Source organism: Pygocentrus nattereri, chromosome 22, assembly GCF_015220715.1.
Source record: "Pygocentrus nattereri isolate fPygNat1 chromosome 22, fPygNat1.pri, whole genome shotgun sequence".
Lineage (NCBI taxonomy): Eukaryota > Metazoa > Chordata > Actinopteri > Characiformes > Serrasalmidae > Pygocentrus > Pygocentrus nattereri.
This window is the reverse complement of record NC_051232.1, coordinates 10,648,101-10,670,153: the sequence shown is the minus strand read 5'-3', so window position 1 is coordinate 10,670,153 and position 22,053 is coordinate 10,648,101. Positions and strand designations below refer to the sequence as shown.

Here is a 22,053-nt window from a genome sequence, read left to right as displayed (position 1 = left end):
ACAGCTTCCCTAAATTGCCTCGTCAAAATACATAAACTATTGAAAAGGTAAAGAAAAGTTAAGAGCAAAAACGAAAGAACATGAACGGGAGCTACTAACACGTTTGCGCATGCGCACTAAATCTATTTACTTTAATTGAAAATGTTATTAAGCTTCATAGAAACTCAGAATTCCTGTAAGAACTGAGAATACAACTTCATTTACAATAATGACTTTAGATGTAAGGGTTCTAATGTTAAGCAGTCCTAGTTTTAGACCAAAGGTGCGGTCATTGCAAACTGGTGTAACTGGTCTGATAATGAGGTTTCTAGAGCAGGCTTTTTGATGCTTTGTTTTATTTGGGGAACAAACAGTCTCAATTGTATTTATAGAATAAGCATTTGTAGAAGTGCTAGCAATCGACTTATTTTTAGTAGTAACACTAGCATGATTAGCTGTAACGTTTCTATTTTTGGCGCTACTTACGTGGCCTTTGCTTTGAAGTCAGCGGATGGCCCTCTCGATGTTCTGTGAGAACAACGGATCCCAGACGACTAGGGTGAAGCCCATCCCTCCGGTAGAGCGCTGGCTGCTCCCAAAATGAGGACTAGTTGTCCACGTAACCCAAACTGTTGCAGGCTCACCAGCCGTGGAGCCAGGATAACCATGGTCCCGAAGGCATCGCCTCTGTGGATGGCTGAGGGGAGGCGCCTGGCTATGTCTAAAATGCGAGCACCTGGAAAACAGGAGACAGTGGTGTGGCTGTTTAACATGGCGGACAATAGAACTACCGATAACAGAGTCCTGTGTGGAGCGCCGAGGCACTGAGGCGGGCGACAGGGCCCGAGGTGTATGTGAAGGTGTAGGCGGTGAGCTGAGAGTGGCAAGGCGTGATTGAAATCTAAAGAGGAACAAACATATACAATTAGGAGTTTATATACTTTTCTACGTCTACAAATTATTTTACTTACTCAAAGGACTTGTTACAGGGTTGAAATTGACCATCATTCTCATCTTCACTGTCCAATGCTATAATGCTATCTTCCACATGTTTTCCACAACAGTTACGTCGTCATTGATCGGTTTATATCCTTTAAAAATATAAATACAAAAGTGGTGTTTGGGATTGTGGAGTTATGGGATCTCCGGGGGAACCTCTGGGGGCTAAGGTCAAAGATGGTATTAGGATGGGAGAGGTATGTGACCACTGGGGTGACCTCTGGGGGGCAAAGGTCAAAAGGGGCGGCGCTTCGACCTGTCAATTTTGGCATACAAAAAGCGTCTCATCATCTCTCTCTCTGTTATCACTCATGCTATTGCATCCTTAATCATCATTTTTCACTTGTGTGCACAGGCAAACCTGAGATACTGTGTGTTAATGTTTCAAAACCGCAAGATGTGAAGAGGGGTGGACCTTAAAGTGAGTCAGCCGTGATGCTGGGTGGATGCTTTGAGACATGAATGGAGAAAAACTACACTTTACTTTTTTAATATCTCATTTTCATGAGATAAACTCCAACAATGTTACTTGTTGCCTATAAGTGGTGTTAATTCCAGTGCAGCTTAAATTAGTGGAAACACATCATAGAGCAGATCTACTGGTATCCTTCTTTCTTGTAGTGGAAGTACAAAGATGTCCCGAAAGTTCATGAGGCGACATGGCACTGAAATTTTACAAAGCCTGATGTTTTCAATGAAGTGAATGCGCTGCCCTCTTGTAGCAGGAATCTGCCATTAATCTGTCCACCCATAAAACCAACCATCTGTTTATTTGCTGTTTACAGTAACATACAGTACCCTCCAGAAATATAAGCATCCCTGGTAATCAAGAGCAAAACAGGCTGTAAAGCATTCTTTACCATTCATCCTTTAGATATTTTCATTGAAATTAACAAAAATCTAACCTTTTCTTTGATGTATGATTGTTTTGTTTACAATCTTATTAGGGAATTTATATTTTTCTCAAATGTGTGCACCGTTATTATTGGCATCCCTTCACTTAATACTTGCAGCCTCCCTTTGCAAAGATAACAGCTCTGTAATACTTATTTAGACTGGAGAACAAGTGGTCTGTCACCATTCCTCCTTACAGAACCTTCAGATTCTCTCCGCTTCAGCTCATCCCACAGGTTATCAATGGTGAACCATGTTTGGGTTGATTTTGACTTGTGACTTGACTTGGGGCTTATTCATATGCTACTAGAAAACTAGAATATGGTTATTCAGTCTATATTTGGTCCAAAAATACAATGAAACAAGTGTCTGTTGAATATTAGTATGTTGGGATAAGTATTTTATTTGTTAAGGAATACAGCAATACAGAAGTCATACATCACTCCAAAAACTAAGAAAAAATTAAATAAAGCAAAATGCAGTAAAGGCACACAATTGTACTAAATAAATTGTCATGCTCAGAAAAATGCCCTGCAGTATCTTGCATTTGCCATTAGAGGGCAAACTCAGTGAAATACTCTAGACATACTGCAGATTTCAGACACCAGAAAATGCCCTTTGGATCAGGGGTGGTCTTTGTACTAGGTAAAGGTAGGCAGCTGCCAAGGGGCCTATGAAAAATGTATTGCTGTTAAATAACCAATTATGAAATATACATTATATGTACATACATTATAAATATACATAATGAAAGTAGCTGCTATTTCTGATCATAGCAATACGGCCCTTTTCACATTCCTGCAGTTTTGTTGCAGGGTTACACTTCATTCACTAAACCAATGACTATGATGGCCAAGTACAGTTTGTGCAGCTTACCCAAGTGTTCGAGTCCAAAAGAAAAACAACCTTACCTGATGGCTTCTCAGCTGACTATGAGCAAAGGAAAAATGGGCTTGTGCAATTAGGAGGACTTATTGGAATAAACTTGGAACGAAAAAAAAACTTTGATGGAATAAATGGAGGGGAAGTACCTTTTTGTTGGAATTTCACCGCTGCTGACTAACATTACACTTCTGTCAGTTCATGCTTTAAAGTTGGTGCTGTTTCCAGCTGCTTTCAGAAGAACAGTTTATTTTTTTTCATTTCTTCCCTCAAAAACTATTTGCATTTGAGAGAGCAAGCGCTCTGAGGTGAGCAGATTTTCATTCAGTGATTTGTGGGAAAATGTCTACAGTGGTGCTACAGACCATAACCCTGCGATGTGCCCCCCGCCCCCTCCTGTCCAGTATGTGCATGTATTTAATACAGTGTTCGTGTACTTGCATTTCTTGTGAAAGGGCTTATGCTTTTTAGTCATTTCAGTGCAGCCCTATGCCACCAGTCCTGTTTATAAAGGACTATTCAGTGTTACACATTGAGTTAACTGGATTAGGACAAACACTTTTTTTTTTTTTTTTTTGGGTGTTGAGACAAAATCAACTAAAGTTTCACAAGTACAGCAAAGAAACACACAAAAAGAGAAACGTTCGTTGCTTTACTCCCAAAGCTATCTTGTTTTTTTCAGTCAGAACAGAGCGCTGAACATGCTCAGCTACTTTTACTGCTTACTGCATTCTCACTATATACATTTCCTCTTGTTTTACGCATATTTATTTAATGCTAATGCAAAATGATCTGTTAGTATTGTGAGATACAATTATAATACTTTTATAACCATCTAAAAATTGGAAATACTACAGAGATTTTAGTTCATTTTACTTGCCAAGGTATCATTTTTGCAGTGTAGACAGCTGTGCCACTCAGAAGCCCAGAGCTTAATTTGAAAATGTGCACCCAGGAGGCCCAATTCCTGTCTTTTTGCATAGAGTCCCACACTCACTAAATCTGCCCCGGCTCTGGATATGACAAAGGTTTTTATATTAAATTTAACAATAAGCAGAAAAGTAAAATGAGTTATTTGCAGTTGACTATACAAGGCTTGCATGATCATCTGTTCTATCACTCTCTTTCTGAGTGATAGAACTTTTCTCACAGATCCATCTTCTTTTATTAGCGCATTGCCTATCATTCCATCTCTTCTTATCGGAGTAAAACTCGGCACAGTCTTCATTACCACCATCATTTGGTTCTCCATCATTCCAGTACCTGAAAAACCAGAGCATCCCAATCAGCCTCTGATCTTTAAGTCTGTCTTCATTTCAGCATTTTAGCTTAAATATGTGAGCTCAGTTAGATACAGAGCACCCAGAGCTTACAATACTGCAAAAAATCTAAATAAAAAATTTATAAAATCTAATTTTGTGCTCTTTTTGTCTGCCTATAAGAGGAAGTGTGTTGCATTAACTATGGAGTCAATACAACACAGTAACACAGAACTATACTTACAGCAGTGCTACACCATTCCTGTTACATCAGTCCTTCAATTATAAATCCCTACTACTACAACACTGCTGTACACTGCCAGGAAAAAAGGTACTGTCCAGGTTCACCAAAGTACAATATACCTTTTTAAAAATGTAACAGTGACCATTGTTATAATTGTAAAAGGTCTGAAAGTGTATCTTTTTTAAATAAGTTTTAAATGTACACTATATTTGCATGTTGCATGTTCATACTTCAAAAGAGAAAATTAAAATAAACAGGCAGTCGAGACAAAACCTATGGAGTCAAAGCAACTAAAAAAATGGTCAACTCCATAATTACTGGTGCCCCTTGGCAAATATTTGGAATGATTCAAGTGTTTGAATCAAAAATGTTTGAATAAATTCCTGATAATTTAGCTATTAGGAGTGAAATATTTTAAGAATTGTGTATTCTTTCAAAAATGTGGGGCTATATATATATGATTTTTTCATCTACAGGTAAAAAAAATCTTTTTCATTGCTCCTACTCTCCAGTAGCTCCACTGTTATCTATGAACATCTATTTCCCTGGATATAAATTTGAGCTTATAAACCTGTAATATCCCTTTGTCATCCATTACCATGAGTAAAACCTGTCAATCCAAGAGTTGTCAATGAGTTGTCATGAGATGGAAGGTTGATTTTATTGAGATTAGTAAATGTGTGTGTGTTTTTTTTTTTTTTTTTTTTTTTTAATAAAAAAAGTATGAAAAACACTGTACTCACTGCCCCAAGTACAGTGAGGACAATAAGAGGTTTGGTGAAAGGTCCAGGGGCTCTTGTCAAAATCAGTGGCATATTGAATTCCACCACATACCAGGAGATTATCGGCCCAAATGTCTGCTTATGCCAGAAAACTAAACTAAACTTTGCTGTGGGTGGACCTTCCAACAAGATAATGACCCCAAACATACATCAAAATCCGTACAAATGGTTGTGAGAACGATCAAAGTGAAGTGGAGCAAAGACCCAAAAATATAAAGGATCTGGGAATGTTCTGCATGAAGGAGTGGTCCAACAACATGCCCACATATAGGGTGCTAATCATTTTGGAGTCGACTGAAATTGCAACAGAATATGGTATAATTATATTCCCTAACTGTAAGTACCCTGAGGATACCACCACAGTTACTTGAGGGAAAACGATCGCAGTGACAGTTTAATACCTGCGAGTGGGCATATTTACAACAGATGTATGGATGGTTAACTTAATTTTGGCCAGAGTGTTGGTCTAAATGTAGTAATCTTCACCAGCAGGTTTATTAGAATAATCTTAGTTTCTTACTTAGTGGTCAGAACTGAGCCATCAACCCATTTCCAGACCCCCTCTTTGGCATCGTCTGTCAGACCAATCCAAACGTCACTGCTGCCGATAATCTCAGCAATGAATTCCTAGGAACACCGTATAGAACATGCAGATGAAGATCAATGATATTCATACTCACTCACTCACTCACTCACTCACTCACTCACTCACTCACTCACTCACCTGTTCTTCTCTGTTGTTAATGATCACCAGGTCTGCTCCTCTGTCTCTGCAGTCCTGTCTGCTCTCACTCCAGCTCTTCTCCTCAGTAGAGAGGTAATAAACACTGGAGTCAAGGTACAAACATCCCATCTTGTCTTGCGTATCTGTTCAAACAGAAAATATTATTTTCCATATCTGCTTCATTTGCTTGTCTATGCAATGAGTTCATTTGAGGACACTAGAAGGACATTTCTTATTTGAGTCCTTCAAACTCTGGTTTCTTTTTCTGTGTCTGTTTGGCAAACATGAATTTTTGCTTAATTTCTCAACTAACTGAGATTCTTTCCATCACGCAGTTGTTTGCATTTTTTCCTCCTGGGCTTCCAGGTACGGCTTTGTCTTCAAATTTACAATCTTCTGATGTTGGGCTGGATAAGACGGTTGCAGTACGTGTGACCATGCTACTTTTAATGTTAAAACATTTTCTGCAGTGTATTAAATTTATGGATGCAAAATCTGTGTAACTTCTGGTGCTCCTGAATGGTGCAATGGGCACAACCATCATTCCAAAAGGATGTGATGGCCATCCATAAGTGAGTACCCAAGAGGAGAAAAGGACTGATGGGACTGTGTTGGAAAGATTCCCAACTTAGATGCTGAACATTACAAGTAAGCCCATGAATAAACAGTATGTGACATTTTCTTGTAGACATTAAATAAACATGGTATGACATTGTTTGAAAGGGGCGACTGGAACATAAATAAAGCGCAGTTTGGCGTTTTAATGTAAAAGAAAACAAAAAGAAAATAAATAGAAATGAAAAGAAATAGAAAAAAATAATAATCCCAAAAGAGTGGAATGGTTAATGTTTTATTCATTGGAGGGGTTCAACAAAAGATGTACAATCTTATTTGAATGTAATAAGGCGGACTGAGTAGAAGCATCATTAGCTGCTCAACATCGTCATGTTCATGGGGGGCTTACTATTGTATGGGGGGAGGGGGTATTTTCTCTGTTATATGCAAATAGGTTGTGTTTGATTTTTGTGTCAAAATTAGATATGCTGGAGTTGGACATGTCAACTGGCCAGCCATATCTGTTAAAATCTTAACTCAGGATTCCATGAATTTCAATGCTTTCTACTGCTGGAACTATTGCTCCTGGCATTAAGTCACCCTCCCAAATTTCCTAATTATTCCTATGCTCTTGTGTATGAACCCCTGTGAGGCCCCAATAAATACTGCTGGTGCGTTTAATTCTTGGTTCTGGAGCTAAAGAGGCTATAAAAGCTATTCAACTTAAAATATACAACTTGGATGTTAGAACAGCTGTGGATTTTCTTGGTGTCACCGAATTAAAATATTTACTCACCTAAACCAGCCAGCTTCTTGCGAGAACAATTGTTCTCCTTCTGCAAAAGGTCCATCTGGTGTCTTATGGTGGTGTAGTTGCTCTGTATTTCTTCCTTTTCATTAGTTACTTGTTTAATTTGGCCCTGTAGTCGTTCAAGTAGGTTGTTGTAACTGATCTGTATCTGGTCTCTCTCTACGGTCAGGTTGGTGTACCTGGATTGTAACTGGTCTCTTTCTATGGTCAGGTTGGTGTACCTGGTCTGTAACTGGTCTCTCTCTATGGTCAGGTTGGTGTACCTGGTCTGTAACTGGTCTCTCTCTATGGTCAGGTTGGTGTAACTGGTCTGTAACTGGTCTCCTTCTATAGTCAGGTTGGTGTAACTGGTCTGTAACTGGTCTTTCTCTATAGTCAATTTGGTATAGCTGGTCTGCAACTGCTCTCTCTCCATAGTGAGGCTGTTGTATCTGGTCTGTAACTGGTCTCTCTGAATAGCCAGGTTGGTGAAACTGGTCTGTAACTGGTCTCTCTCTGTGGTGATCTTGAACCACAGCAGGGTGAAGAAAATCAGCAGGAGTGCACACAGCAGCCCCAGACACACTGCAGCCTCTCTGCAGCATCTGCTTTCTGAAGTCTTATGTCTTGAATCTAGAAAGAAATCCATCATTTCTAGGCATTTAAATCCTCCTAGAGACCAGCATAGTACAGCATGTCTGGTCACCAGCAAAATGGCACCAGTTGTGTGAAATGCTCCAAATTCACTTGGAATAAAATCTCTTTCTATTGACTTACTATGAACCTTGGTTATTAATTTTTGGCATATATATTTTCTTTCGGAAGCAATAACATGGTTTTGTGCTCTGGATACTGGTGTGCTGGTCCACCAGCAAAACAATGCTGGATGATGAACTAAATCAGCACCAGACCAGCATAAGCCTGCATAAATCCAGTTTAGACCAGTATAGAGTGCATGCTGGTATGTGCTGTATTTTTAAGCAGTGAAATGCAGTAGCTGACAACAACATGGATTTCATACGGCAACCTCAGTACATATATATGTAGATTGATATATTTGATATATTAATAATGTATTGTTTTGAAAGAGACAAGGCTGTTTTTGCTGGATTGCTATCTACAGCATAGCATTTGTCCCATAAGTGTCACAACAGGGAGGCAGTCATTAATGTAAGGTCCAAAATATACAACTTATGCTTCTTATTAGAGGTCCTCCACTTGTCTCTGCAACTGTCTACTAACCAATGTTACGTAAATTGAAATGTGACCTAGTTAAGTGCAGAACACACATGTAACAAATGTTGCTTTTTGAAGTTTTATGACATTTTAGAGTCCAGACATAAAAGCTAAAACTGCGAAAATCAGAGCATTATATGATATCATAACATGTCAGACTGTATCTATGTACGGGAACCATAATGACTAAGCTCTGTCTTATTGGTTGTGTACACATTTCATTAGGGGGAGTGAGTGGTGTATGGTAAGTGTACTATGTAGCCAAAGGTATGTGGACACCTCTCCTACTTATTGAGTTCAAGTATTTGGACCCACTGCCAATGGGTGTATAAAATCAAGCACATAGCCATGCAACCTCCATAAATACTGGCAGCTGAATGAGTCATGCAGATGAGTGCAGTAGCTTTAAATGTGGAACTGTGATAAGATGCCACCTCTGCCAGAAGTTCATTAAATTTATGCCTGGCGAAATCTGCTCTGGCACTGTAAGTGTAAGTGCTACTACTGGGAAATGGGAAATGTCTAGAAGCAGCAACAGCTTGGCCATGAAGCGGCACTGTAGTCCAAAGACTGTAGTCTGTCCTCTGCTGCATCGCTCACTACAGAATTCCAAACTCCCCCTGGAAGCAACATCAGCACAAGAACTGTGCGTAAGCAGTTTCAGTAAATGGGTTTTCATGGCGCAGCAGTGGAGTAAAGCACACTGCCACTGGACTCTGCAACAGTGGAAATGTGTTCTTTGGAGGGATAAATCACGCTTCACTATCTGGCAGTCTGATGAATGAATCTGGGGTCCTATTCAAACTGAAAGATCCTACCATGAAAGACTTTGCTTACATATTATGCTCAATTTTGGAAAAAATCTGTGAAACGCCTCTTAAAGGTTATTGATAGTAAAATTCAGCTACAGTAATAAAGACGTAAGTGGAAAAGTTAAAGCTGTATTCTGCTTACCTGTGTACTGAGGAGCTGCTGTAAGTGAATGAGGGGTTGTACCCACTTCCTCAGCATTCCTGTGATGAACAGCTTCATTTTGAATGGTTATATTATTTTCAGAATTTACGGAGACAGAGTTTGTTTGTTGGCTCCTGGTCTTTTGAGGGTCTGTGCTGTCCTCGTTAATGTTGACGTTATCATATGAATTCTCATCGCTGTCTGCAACATAGGCTACATTAACAAATACCTCCTTGCTAATCTCCATTCTGCTCTGATGTTTGAGTATTGAATAAGTCTACGTGACACTGCCGGCTCTATAAATACCTCTGTGTTTGGTGATATGCGTTGATGCAGACAATGGCAGGAAGTTACTGAGGAACTTCTGCTGCAGAGTATCTCTGATCTTCACACATGTGTAGTTATCTCCTGATTAAAGTTAAAATTACTTGGATCTTCTGCATCAGTGGTTCTCAAACTTTAGACCAAGTACCACCCACTACCAGACCAAAACCTCCAAGTACCACCTGTAGGTCATATCACAGAAACACATGCCATGCAGACTGGTCTACTGAATATTGAAGTGTTTTAGCAGTTGTCCAATTTGTAGGCTGATGTGCAAATTTGCTCACACTGCCAAATATGAAGATGTGTATTAGCATTTTAAGGTTTCAAATCAAAACAAACACATGAGGGACACCAATCAGTATAGTGGTGTGATGCCCCAGCCTTCTCTGATTATGCTTGTTTCTGTGAATAGAAATGGGGGGGTTACAATCTATTATATTGTAGAGACTGCACACTCTGTAGTGTATTTCACTACTGTTAGAAGTGTTGGAATACACTACATCTGTTAGTAGTTCAGCAGAAACCTTGTCAGATTGAGCTATTGAGCGATTAATGTTGAATTGATTGGTAATTTGAGTAGTTATTCTAAGAAACCATAGTTACTAAGTAATTCTCTATGAAACTCAGTAGTTATTGCTCACTTAATAGTAAACTACCTTAATCATTAGGTCATTATTACCTACTGAGTAGTTAACTAGTAGTCCTTGGTAGTTAAGAGTAGTTATTTAAGTGTTAATGCAGCACTACTCATTTGTTCCTGCTTGTTACGTTCTCCTCAGATGTAGCTAGGGGGAGAGGGGAAATAACATGGCATGTAATGGGAGATGGAAGGGAAGGACACAAGTACACAGTAGTGGCGTTTGCATTCAAGGCTTTTACTTTGCTTCCCACATGCTAAAGTGTATGATTCAAGAACATTATTTATATAGAAAGAGGGACTGTGCAATAAGCTGAGCTGAAACTGGGTATAGATCTAAAAAAAAAAAAAAAAGGGTTGACTAACTGTTCAGTATACAAGAACATTAATGGAGCCCAACCAACCACAAGGGTGGACGGTGCCTAAGAAGAGAACCAAAGGAACAAATCTAACCTGCCTAGCCGAGTCTAATCCTTACCTAATCCTTACCCTTAACTGATGTGTCTAAAAAAATCCAACCACTACTGTGTATGCATATGTATAGGCACGCCCAACTTGCCTGTCCACACCTCGCGCTGGAGAGGGGAGAAAACAGAGAAGGAGAGAGAGCTAGAGAGGGGAACAGAAGAGACCAGTCTTACTGGCTACATTTTCACAGCTAAAGTAGGACCGTTTGCCACAAGTCTGACACACTAAATGCTCCCCCTCATGACTGGCCACAGGTGAGTCTTTATCTGTCAAGGCCCACCCCTCAGCAGAAAACAGCCATTTGGATTGGTGGAGAGAAGAGCACAGCCAAGCAATCGATATCCCCATTGGTCCATTGTGCACACAGCTGCACCTTGATCTGGTTGGGGAGAAAAAGGTAGATGGATAGATAGATACTTTATTGATCCCGAAGGAAATTTAGGCATCCAGCAGCAACAACACAATACAGCAAGAAACATATTCAACATCTATTAAACACAGAAGAATAGAAAATATATAAGGGTATAAAAACTTTCTGTACAAGGTAAAGAACTATCTGTAGATGGAGCAGTGCAGTAGATTTTGCTAACAGCCAATAAATAAATTCACAGAGCCAAGTGCAAGGTGCAAACGACATTGGTTATAAAAGTGACTGATGTGCCATAGAATTATTAATATGTACATGTAAAAAATATTGTTCTGTAAAGTGAATATATGAATGCCACACCATGTGTCACGGTTGGCTCGTCCCAGTCCTGTCCATGTGCTCGTGTTTTGGTTTTGTAACTCCGCCCCTGATTGTTTTCACCTGTCCCTCATTGTTACGTGTATTTAAGCCCTGTGTTTGCCCCTTGCGTTTGCCAGTCTTTGTACCTTTGTAGCTTTGTACCTGGTCTTTGTTTGTGTTGATTCAAGTCTTTATCATGTCATACCCTAAATGTGTACGTGTCGGCTCATTGACCCTGGACTGTATTGACCACGACCCTGGATTTGCCCGTAATAAATCTCGCTTATCTCAGCGTGTGCGTCCGCCTCCTCGCTCCCCCTTACACCATGAGTAAATGTTCTTGAGTGTAAAAGAGGTTGGGGAAGTGTAATTGTGAATAAATAATTAAGCGGTTGAATAATGTCCATGTAGTGTGACTGGTTTAAACTCAGTCAGCAGCAGCATCCCATCCCCGATGGGAGGAATTGAAGAGTCTGATGGCTCTCGGAATGAATGATCTTCTGAGTCTGTCTGTTGTGCAGCTCTGTGACGACAGCAGTCTGCCACTGAACACACTCCTCTGCTTCATGATGATGGTGTGAAGTGGGTGACTATCATTGTTCATGATAGAAAGCAGTTTATCCAAAGTCCTCCTATCTGCTATTGTAACCAGAGAGTCCAGCTCCACTCCCACCACTGCCCCGGCCCTCCTGACCAGCTTGTCCAGCCTTGATGCATCTCTTCTCTTCATGTTGCCTCCCCAGCAAACCACAGCGTAGAAGAGAATGCTGGCCACGATTGAGTGGTAGAACATCTGCAGAAGCTTCTTACAGATGTTAAAGGACCGCAGTCTCCTCAGGAAATAGACTCTGTCCTTTCCTGTACAGGGTGTCCGTGTTTGTTGACCAGTCCAGTTTGTTGTCCAGATGCAGACCAAGGTACTTGTAGGTCTTGACCGTCTCCACATCAAACCCCTCAATGGAGACTGGCTGCAGGGGTAGTCCAGACCTACGGAAGTCCACCACCAACTCCTTGGTCTTGGATATTTCAACTGCAGTTGGTTCAGTCGACACCAAGCAACAAATTCCTCCACCTGTCTCCTGTACTCCTCCTCCTGACCACCATTGACACATCCAACGATGGCAGTGTCATCCGAGAATTTCTGCAGATGGCACATCTCAGAGTTGTACTGGAAATCTGATGTGTAGAGAGTGAAGAGGAAGGGGGAGAGCACAGTCCCCTGTGGTGCTCCAGTGCTGCTGACAACAGTCTCAGACGTACCGTCAGTCAGCCTCACGTACTGTGGTCTGCAGGTGAGAGTCCGTGATCCAATGCACCAGGTGAGGATCCATCTGCATCTTCACCAGCTTGTCTCTGAGAAGTGGGGGCTGGATGGTATTAAAAGCACTGGAGAAATCAAAAAACATGATTCTCACAGCACTATTCCCCTTGTACAGTTGAGAGTAGGTTCGGTGGAGGAGGTAGGTGATGGCGTCCTCGACACCAATCCTCTCCCGATAGGCAAACTGGAGAGGGTCCAGTGCATGCTGTACCTGGGGTCTGAGAAGAGGGAGAAGCACTCGCTCCATGGTCTTCATAGTGTGGGACGTCAACGCAACTGGCCTGTAGTCGTTGAGCTCACTGTGGTGAGGTTTCTTGGGAACAGGGACCAGGCAGAGGGGGGTGGACTGGGTGTGCTGACAGTCTGTGGGAGGGAGATCTGTGCAGCACTGAGAAGAGGGAGCTGAACGTTCCTCAGCTCCTCCTGGTTCTTGTCTTTAAAGGCCCTCTTCTTTTTGTTTAAGAGGTCCTTTACCTCACTTGTAATCCAGGGCTTGTTATTAGGAAAGCAGCAAACAGTTCTTACAGGAACCACAGTGTCCATGCAAAAGTTCAGATAGTCAGTTGTGCAGTCTGTTACACCCTCAATGTCCTTGCTGTGAGAGTCATGCAGCACAATCCAGTCTGTGGATGCAAAGCAGTCCCTCAGGGTCTCCTCTGCCTCCTTAGACCACTTCCTGAAGGAGCGTGTTGTTGATGGTTGCCTCATCACATAGGGTTTGTACCGAGGCTGCAGGAAAAACAGATTGTGGTCAGATTTTCCAAGTGGGGGCAGAGGGATGGCCGTGTATGCATCACTGATGTTAGCATACAGGAGGTCAATTGTCCTGTTTTTCCTGGTGGGACAGTCCACATACTGGGTGAATGAGGTCAGTGTGGAGTCCAGCGTGACGTGGTTGAAGTCACCAGACAGCGCAACGAAGGCATCCGGGTGTTGTGTCTGAAGCCTAGCGATGGTCGCATGTATGATGTCACACGTCACCTCCGCGTCCGCTCGGGGGGGCAAGTACACACAAACAACAATGGCGTGTGAAAACTCCCGCGGGATGTAATATGGTCTTAAACTCACCGCAAGCAGTTCAACATCCCGACAGCAGACAGTCTCTTTAACAGTCACATGTCCAGGATTACACCATCTGTTGTTAATGAAGATAGCGAGCCCACCGCCCTTAGCTTTGCCACTGTGCGCGCAGTCTCTGCCGCCCTCACCGTGACGAATCCGGGGATGTTTACATTAGCATCGGGGATGTTAGCGGTTAGCCACGTCTCTGTAAAGCAGAAGAGACTGCATTCCCGGTAGATCCTCTGGTTCCTCACTAATGCTGCAAGCTCGTCCGTCTTGTTGACCAGCGAGTTCACGTTGCCCATCACCACTGCAGGAATACAAGGCTTGTATCTCCAGCGATTCTCCAGTTGTTTAGCCTTTAGCTTAGCCCCGGCTCTGCAGCCCCTGAAGCTGCACCTCAGCTCCGTTGGAATGGGGTGCATCACGCCGGCGGAGTAAACAAAGTTTCTGCAGCCCTTATGCAGATTCTGGCGATCCATATCCATGGGATACATAACACAAACTACGACGTAGTAAGAGACGAAAAAGGAAAGTAAGGAATGAAAAAAGTTCACTTTAGGTGAACCGCTCCACAGAGCTGCTGGAAGGCTGCCGCTCGCGTCGGCGATAAAAAGAAAAACTAAACCTATGTGAATTGCTGGCACATAACGTTGCTTAATTACATATTAACTATGAAACAGTATTGTAAAGTTGGTACCATTTTGACTTTGCAAGCAGTCAATAAACTCACAGAAGAAGAAGCGACATAAACCTAATGTAAAACTGGAACTTCATATTGTGCCACTTTACCTGAAAATATGAGCACAGATCATCTAGAAGATGAAAAAGATTTAACCCAGATAATGATTTTCTTGATGTTGTTGCACTTTTCCAGCATAAAATTTGCTTATGCAAATACTCCACACTTAAATTTCATGAAGTGACTTGAACATAACTTTTGATCTATAAGAACTGATGAGAGTACTGTAAAAGACAGCTCTCCACCAGTGTTTGCGATTCTGTTGAGACTGAGCTGGATTGTCAAGGCTTTGTCAAAATAGAGGGCACCCAGACCATAAGGTTGATATAATACCTCTGTCACTGGAATGGAAAGAGCTGGAACCCAGTACTGTTTATTTGCTGCATCTTCAAGCACTGTACAATATGGCAGTTACAGTTACACAGAAGCAAATAAAACATGGTAAGGGCCACCAATCAATCTATTCATATGTGACACCTTGTTAATGGGCTTAATGTACGGAAACAGATGGATGAATGTATCCATAGTTTCTTGGGTTCTTTTGTTGTTATTCCTCATCAACATACACCATATAGAAAAACACGTGAAAGCCTTAATTAAGTTCGGATGTTTCAGCCACACCCATTGCGAACAGGTGTATTGTGATGGTGCAGTGAAGAGGTCAGAGACTTTAAATGTGGCAGTGTTATAAGAAGCCACCTTTGCCACAAGTCAGTTTATGAAATTTCCCCCCCTACTAGATCAGCCTTGACATGACTGTGAGGGCTATTATTGTGAAATGGAAGCAACTAGGAGCAACAATAGCTCAGCCCATAGCAGGACCACTATGTAGCGTGCAAAAATCCTGTTGCATAGCTTTAACACTGCAGTAGAATTCAGAGGTGCGCAGATCATAAGAAGAGATTTTCAATCTCAAGCAAGGGAGTGAGCAAAATCGAAAACAGTGAACAGTCCATGGGTCAAAACACAAGTCAGAAAACTCCAAAGGGCAAGACAAAGAGACAGAATACAGATAATCCTAACAATGGTCAGAGTACACAAGATGACCGTCGTCATAACAAAAGTGCTCAGTATGATCAGAGATGCAATATCTTGCGTCTGCACAATACTAACTTATATACTGAATAAGACTTAAGACACAGGTGTAACATATTAAAACTCAGGTGAGTGAATGCTGATAGGAGCATGAGTCAAGTTCATTAGTCACATGATCTCCTGTAGACCTCTGGGAATTGGAGTCCGAATCTGACTCCGGTTATGTTGGAGCACTCACATAATCGCCCCAGTATGCTGGGATATGGAGTTCTGAAGGGAATCTGAGAGAAGTGTGACAAGATGTCACTGCAGAATTCCAAACTGCCCCTTGAAACATCTGCATAAGAACTATAGAGCTTCACAAAATGGGTTTCCATCCCAAGCAGCTACACACAAGCCTAAGATCACTGTGTACAGTGACCCCTTAGTTCCAGTGAAGGGTAATGTTAATGCTAGAGCATGAAAAGAGATTTTAGACAATTATATGCTTTCAACTTTGTGGCAAAAATTTGGGCAAGGCCCTTTCCTGTTCCAGCATGTACCTTTAGTGTTCAAAGCGTGTGCCATAAAGACGAGATTGGAGTTCCTCCTTACCAAACTCATTCAGTGGCCTGCACAGAGCCAAGACCTCAATCCCACAGAGCATCTATGGGATGGACTGGAATGGCAATTGTGAGCAAGACCTGTCATCTAACACCAATGTCTGACCTTAGGAATGCTCTTTTGCAAATTGTTGCCAGAAAGTTAAAAGCATATTCTCTAAAATCTCTGTATGCCATAGCATTAACATTACCCTTGCTTTTGATTGAATGGGCACAAAATCTCACAGACACTCTGAAATTTTTAGAAATTCAGTGCCTTCTCAGAGGAGTTGTACAGTAAAAAATACTTTAGCAAAATGAATAAATAAAGTTATACGTCTGTGTCTAAGAATTTCATTGGGAGTATGTGAGATGTGCTACAGGTTAGCACTGTTAACAGCTTTTAATGCACTATTCCATATTTAGAACATAATTACAAGCATTGTAAACATAATTCCACTCAGAAATACAGATTTTATTAGGGTTTCTAGAATCACAATGCAAAGTATTTCAGCCTATCTTGGGCAAGTTCTTTATTGCATGTCTCACTGCTAGACTAGGTTTCAAGCACTGGCCCTTCAGGACTTGAACTGAAGAATGCTGTTTAAAAGCCTTAATGCTGACTAACATTGTACACAGCTGTTCAAATGGTGACTAGGAAATTGGATTACTTAGAACAGCCTGCCAAATCTAACTGCTCTGTGCAGCTATGCCACCAGGGGTGTAGCTTAAGTGTTATCTCTCCCGAAAAAGCTGATATCTGTGTCTCTGCAGATGGTAAATGCAAATATGTTAGATACACAACTCTAATAATAAACAGCTTAGCCTTAACAAGATTAATGCTTGCTACAAATCGGGGCTGTGAGAGCCTATAAAATGCATGGCACATGATTCATATGAAGAAGCTTCTTTTTGCTGGAGTTTTACTACAGTATCTTTAATTCACCTTTATCATTATAGTGTCCAACAGAGTTTATGAAGCTTTCTACTCCACTGTGGCTTTAACCCCTTCAATGGCCTAACGTGGCCTACCGGTAGGCCCAATGGTTTATTATACACTTCCATAATCTAGGAAAAGCTCAGCAAGTTTGTATTGGTTTGAGATTGAGCTTGTTCAAACACCCATTTCATGGGATTTTGTATTAAGTGAGGTTTTACCATAGCTTAAAATAAGTTTCAGCCAAGTTCCGATTATTATGACATCGGATCACATTGTTTCTTAAATCTGGCCGCAATATCTACTTGGTTTAAGATCTTTTGAAGCACATAGTGTAAGGGTAAGGACCTGGAGCTCGACCAGCACTGGCCACCAGAGGGCGGTGTGGGACTGATCCTAATCAGGGGACATCCACTACACATGCTGACGGCCTATTTAAGAGCAAGGCTCAGTTTCAGTCTTGCTCAGTCTTCATAGAAAGTTCTTATAAATGACTTGGCTGGTTTTTTGGGTAGAGATGCGTGGGTTTTTCTTCTTGAGAACTATCCTCATTCTCTCAAGCTGCTGCTCTGGTTGTACTTCAAAGAAAAAGAAAGAGAAAGAGAAATGAAGAGTTGGGTTAAAGTCTTATATTCCCCCTGTCTTTGCTTGGGGTGAAATTAAAGAAATGATTAGTTAAGGAACCTTCAGTTGGAATGTTTCATGTTATGATAGCCTATTTCCCTGGCAGGCCTCTGCTCTCCCTCTTGTCGTATTGTTTAGGTGGGAATTCAAATTTCCCATTTTCAGGTTCCCGTTCAGCCTTTTTCACCTCTTTTGCCTTCAAGTAAGAGTGACCGGGTTCGATCCCCACTCCGGGGGTACTCTTTAACTCCTAGTCTGTGTTCTAGTGTCTCATTACTTCTGCATTTGGGTTGTCTTTAAGCCTGTGTTGGTGGTGCACTTGGTTTATCTTTTTGGGGAAAAAAACATTTGAATTTCCCTCTGGGTGGGACTCATTACACAAGACTTTTTCATTTTTCTTCTTTTTCAACACTTTTTGTTTAAGATAGAAAGATAAAATGGCCCAAAGGAATAATTACAGAAAGGAAGCCAGATTCTTAAAAGGGATGTTTTTATACAGTCTTTCATCCTCTCTCCATCAGAAACTCAAGAGATATCATCAGAACACAAATCTGTAAAAGTGATTTAATTACATACTCTTTTCTCACAAATTCAAATATACCATTCATTACAGGCATAATTGTTTCAGTTCTGTACAGGATCAGACGAACACCCAGTCATGACTGTATAGTTGTCCACATACCCAGAGCCTGAAAGAGAGAGTATGTAGTGTGAGTATCAGAGGAGTGATGAGGAGTCAGTGGAGCAGATTTACTGTGATGTTGAGAGTAAACACATTCATTCACTCATAAACGAGGATTAACAGTGAATTAATGACTTAACACTTAAATTGTTCTGAGGGTCACTTTCATGATGATGAGCTGCTGTGGATTGTGATCTTGTAACATGTTTTAAGAAATGTTTTTTTCATGTTAGTTTTAGATTGTTTTCTATTATTTATTACATTTTAGTTTGTTTTGCTGTGTGTGTGTGTGTGTGTGTGTGTGTGTGTGTGTGTGTGTGTGTGTGAGCTGGGAGAACTGAAAGACTCCGACATGGGCTGGGTTGCAAACGAGCCGTTGGCAAAAGGAAAACTCCGCTTATGTACAGTGTGGCTGTGGCCAACAACAGCTGGAGAATAAAACAAGGTAAAAAAGTAAAACAAGCGCCGAAGTTGCCTTGTATTCATTAGCGTCAATCAAATTTCTTGTTTCATCTTGATGATCCAGATGGAACTGCTGCACCATTTAAGGTGGAAAAGAAAATTTGAATTAAGAAGTCAGCTTTGTTTATTCACCATAATTTTGCTGTCTTTTCTGCAAACTTGGTTCAGCTCAGTCGTTTTGGTTTCTGTTGTCTAAATTCAGTTGAAACTAGTGGCTGTTCTTAGTCAGCTGAGCTAGTTTTAGTACTCAGCTAGTCTATTTTAATCTAGTGTGCCCACTGTTTACAAAAATGATGCCGAGAATGTTCACGCTATAACGTCTCATCTCCTTCACACGATCTTCCCGTTTCATACATTTTCAATACGTTCCATGCTGCCACTCTCATTTGTTGTTTAGGCTTAGCCAACTCCAGCTTCCTTTTGGGTTTCATCCCTGTTCCTCGTGCCAGGCATTGCTTAGTCAAGATTTGATGACTTTCTGAAGTTGTTGGCATTTCTGTAGTACTGTTTTTATTTATTTATTTATTTATTTATTTATTTATTTATTTTCTTCAATTTTAGTTGGAATTGTGGGGGGAAAAAATGTACAGACACGCACTACTACTACTGCCATTCAAAGCTGTATTACTGTTACCCTAATTTTTGGTACTCAATGTTGAAATATTAAGACATAGCTTCTCAGCGATGCTTGGCAAAATAATTCTGGAAACTGTATTTCAAGGCGCTGCACTTTTCTGCTATGTGTCTGTAGAAAAGTAGAAAATACTTTCCGACCAATAGGAATGCAGGACTTTACCTCCTGGCCATTTAATTTTGAAGCACAAACTCTCTTTAGTCTTTTATGCTACCTTTTTTTAAAGCCAACCACGACCATTATAAGTTGTTTACACTGACTCACATCATTAACTTGAGCTGTTTTTGTTGTATTTGTTCGGGTATGCTGGTCTGAGATCAGTGCTGGAGTTTTTTTTAAAACTGTGTCCAAACACTGTCCACTCACCTTGTTGGTGTGAAGTCAGAGAGAGTAGCTCGTCTGCTGTTGCACAGTTTGTGTTAGTCAAACTTTAGTCCTTCAACAGTGGTCACAGGATGCTGTTGGCTGCATATTTTTGGTTGGTGGACTATTCTCAGTCCAGTAGTGACACTGAGGTGTTAAACAGCAGCACTACTGTAATCCACTCAGAGCAGTGCAACTCACTCTAACACGCCACCACCATGTCAGTGTCACTGGTGAGAATGATCCACCACCTGAATAATACCCACTCTGTGGGGTTCCTGACCATTGAAGAGCAGGTTGAAAGGGGGCTAACAAAGTGTGCAGAGAAACAGATGGACTACAGTCTGTAACTGTAGAGCTACAAAGTGCACCTGATTAAATGGACAACAAGTGTAGGTACAACAAACTGGTCAGTGACCTACTGAAATCCTGGTGCATTTCACACCATTTTAGGTGGCTCAGGAGGAGTACCAGGCACATGTTGATCACTAGAGTTAGGTGGTGTAACAGTACTGCTATATTTAAAACTGATTTTCAAAATGATGCACTGTCAAATTTCTATTCCATATCTGAATGGCAAAATAAACTAATTCCACTCATTTTAAGTTAGCGGATCAGGCTATAGATCCATACACCAACAGATTTCATTTCAACTTCATCCTTTCGCCACTAGTTGCTTGACATCACTCTTCTCAGATTTGAATAACACATTTACTTAAAGAACTCATGTTGAACAATCACTTACCCAGTTCTCTTTCACTAGTCAGGTTGGTGTTACTGGCCTGTAACTGGTCTCTCTCTGTGGTTAACTTGAACCATAGCACTATGACGGCAGCCAGCAGGAGAACACACAGCAGCCCCAGACACACTACAGTCAGTTTGTAGCATCTGATTCCTGTAGTGTAAAATTAGAATTTGACTTATTTCCTTCTTTTAGGACCCTTTTTGTATTGGCCATAAATACAAAGGCTACAGACACAATGAATATTTCCCAGTAAGTACAACACCGACTTACATTGTTATCTGTGCTGTAATTGTGTTACTTGATAGATCATCATTATTTCTAAAAATAAATTTGTAAAATTGAACGTTTTGCTACCTGAATGTTGTGTTTGTATGATCTTCTTGGTTCTGGTGTCCTCCATCTCTGTGTTGAGCTCATGGCCTCTAACAGTGTCTGCACTCTCATAGATATCAACCACCATCTCCACTCGCTCTCCTCTGTCCAGCTCCTGATCGCTGATATTAACATTCTGAGACATCTCTGATCTAATAAAAGACTCACTGTGTCTCTATCTATAAGATCGCTACTGTACAGCTACACTTCTTTGTCCGTACAGTTGATTTATAATCACTCTGATGGCTTCAGTTAAGGAAGTGAATTTTTAGAACTGTCTTAAAACGGCCTTCCTGGGTGTGGTTGATATTTGACTAGAGTTCTTGTGCTCAGTGTCTTTTCCTTTGGTTGGTTCTTAAACTCAGGCTGTGTTAAATGTAGAGTATTACAATGCAGTCTGAGTTTAGTTTCTGTATACGCTCTCCATGTCTATGTCCAGGGACGGCCTTTGCACTAGGCCAGTGTTCGGCAAGATGCTGCTCCTTTAATGTCCTGTTGCAGCTCCGCGGCAGAATAAAGTAAACATAAAATAATCCTCCTTTACAGTAAAATGAAGCCCTGCTGATCATTCAAACACAGTTTTAATAATAAATGGCCTTAAACACTGGAGTTAATATATAACTGCTAATTCACCCTTTAACCCTGAAGGTTGGTGCGTAGACTGCCGAGCACCATAGCAGCACAGATACCAATCTAGCTAAAAGCTAGCAAAAAGGCACAAAACATTTAGATTTAGAGACAAATGGAGTTATTTGCATTTCTAAGCACTCGGCTGGATTCCTGATGCTTTTTATCTACAACAAGAAAAACACAAGTCACAAAGTTGAAATCAGTATCGCATTCGCCAGATTCTTGTTAAAAATTCAAGAACCTGGCCAATGAGAAGCTGAATAGCCTCATAAAAATTCCAATGTTGAGAGGCATTTTACAAGAAACTATCCTATATTCCCAGAATACATTTTTTTTAAGTTAAAGAATTCTGAAATTTTGTGGCTGTTGTAGCCCACTGGCACCCCCACTAACCGTGTTCATGTCT

The 22,053-nt window shown here is 41.0% G+C and overlaps 1 protein-coding gene across 1 annotated transcript in view; it reads right to left on the bottom strand.

Annotated features, from left to right (window-relative positions):
* Positions 1-3,295: 3,295 nt before the first annotated feature.
* LOC108413582 overlaps positions 3,296-22,053 on the bottom strand; it is a 33,093-nt gene continuing 14,335 nt past the window's right edge. The window contains exons 6-17 of the mRNA XM_017686174.2: positions 21,000-21,139; positions 13,987-14,345; positions 13,258-13,879; positions 12,734-13,141; positions 12,530-12,633; positions 12,322-12,425; positions 10,822-10,837; positions 9,299-9,551; positions 7,115-7,741; positions 5,764-5,906; positions 5,560-5,666; positions 3,296-4,017 (exon numbers count right to left, since the gene is read on the bottom strand). Coding sequence (XP_017541663.2) covers positions 3,840-4,017; positions 5,560-5,666; positions 5,764-5,906; positions 7,115-7,741; positions 9,299-9,551; positions 10,822-10,837; positions 12,322-12,425; positions 12,530-12,633; positions 12,734-13,141; positions 13,258-13,879; positions 13,987-14,345; positions 21,000-21,139 — 3,061 coding nt within the window. The 3' untranslated portion in view covers positions 3,296-3,839. The remainder of the gene's footprint in view (positions 4,018-5,559; positions 5,667-5,763; positions 5,907-7,114; positions 7,742-9,298; positions 9,552-10,821; positions 10,838-12,321; positions 12,426-12,529; positions 12,634-12,733; positions 13,142-13,257; positions 13,880-13,986; positions 14,346-20,999; positions 21,140-22,053) is intronic.